The 1055-nt window shown below is 48.7% G+C and overlaps 1 protein-coding gene across 1 annotated transcript in view; it reads left to right on the top strand.

Annotated features, from left to right (window-relative positions):
* Positions 1 to 1055, top strand: part of LOC101857554 — a gene marked incomplete at its 3' end in the record, with an annotated part of 64794 nt that overhangs the window by 2326 nt on the left and 61413 nt on the right. The window contains 2 exon segments of the mRNA XM_013080574.1: positions 136 to 231; positions 771 to 898. Coding sequence (XP_012936028.1) covers positions 177 to 231; positions 771 to 898 — 183 coding nt within the window.

Genomic DNA, 1055 nt, shown 5'->3' with positions numbered 1-1055 from the left:
TTGTTATTGTTATTATTATTATTATTATTATTACTATTATGATTATGGTTATAACATCAAATATTGAATTTTTGATGCAAAGATTTTTTTCGAGGCACAATTTTCAGGTGTCCTATTCTCTATGTGTTTTTTCAGGAAGCGCCACCGCCCCTTGGAGACTTCCGGTCGGGGGCAGCATGAAGGCTGCTGTGTGCGCGGCCCTAGGCCTGATGCTGGTCGTCATGGCTGAAGGTGAGCTTGACCTGTGACCTGTGACCACTGACCTGTGATCCGTGACCTGTGACCGGTGACAGGTGACCTCTGACACATGACCTCTGACCTATGACCACAACCCTTTGACCATTGACATTTAACCTGTGACCTGTGACCTGCGGTTTGTGGCATGTGATCTGTGACATGTGACGAGTGACCTTTGACCGCTGACCTCTGACCTCTGACCTATGACCCCTGACGCTTGACCCCTGACCTGTGACCTCACATCTCAAACCTTAACCTCTGGACCTTTTGCTCTGTTGTAATCGTTGAACCCATCTCTCAGACCACAACCTCTGGACCTTTTATTCTACTCAAACCTCAGAACTTTTCCTTTTGTTCTAACCTCTGAACCCTTCTCCCTGACCCTGACCTTTGAACCTTGGATAGCAAGAAGCAACTCATTTTGTCAGTATGCCTCACAATTAATGAATATCTAATAATTAGTAAAACGTACCAAAAGGAAGAACCAACAAGCAAGCCTTGATCACGTGTCCCGCCCATTCCCTGTTCCCCAGGTCAGTTCGCGCCAGATCTCCCTGTGAACATCATCAACGTCGAGATGTACATTCCTGACCTTGACCTTGATCAGAGGCCAGGGCTTCTAGACCCCACTTCCGGTGACCATGCCAACCTGACGAGCGAGGTGAGTGCCCTTCTCTTGTGCTGTGCTGGTGGTGGTTGTGGTGATTGTGGTGGTTGTGGTGGTGGTGGTGATTGTGGTGGTTGTGGTGGTGGTGGTGGTTGTGGTGGTGGTGGTGGTTGTGGTGATTGTGGTGGTTGTGGTGGTGGTGGTGGTTGTG

The sequence above is a fragment of the Aplysia californica genome, unplaced genomic scaffold (assembly GCF_000002075.1).
Source record: "Aplysia californica isolate F4 #8 unplaced genomic scaffold, AplCal3.0 scaffold00091, whole genome shotgun sequence".
NCBI lineage: Eukaryota > Metazoa > Mollusca > Gastropoda > Aplysiida > Aplysiidae > Aplysia > Aplysia californica.
Note: the sequence above shows the minus strand (reverse complement) of the source record. Positions and strands in the feature narration are given on the sequence as shown.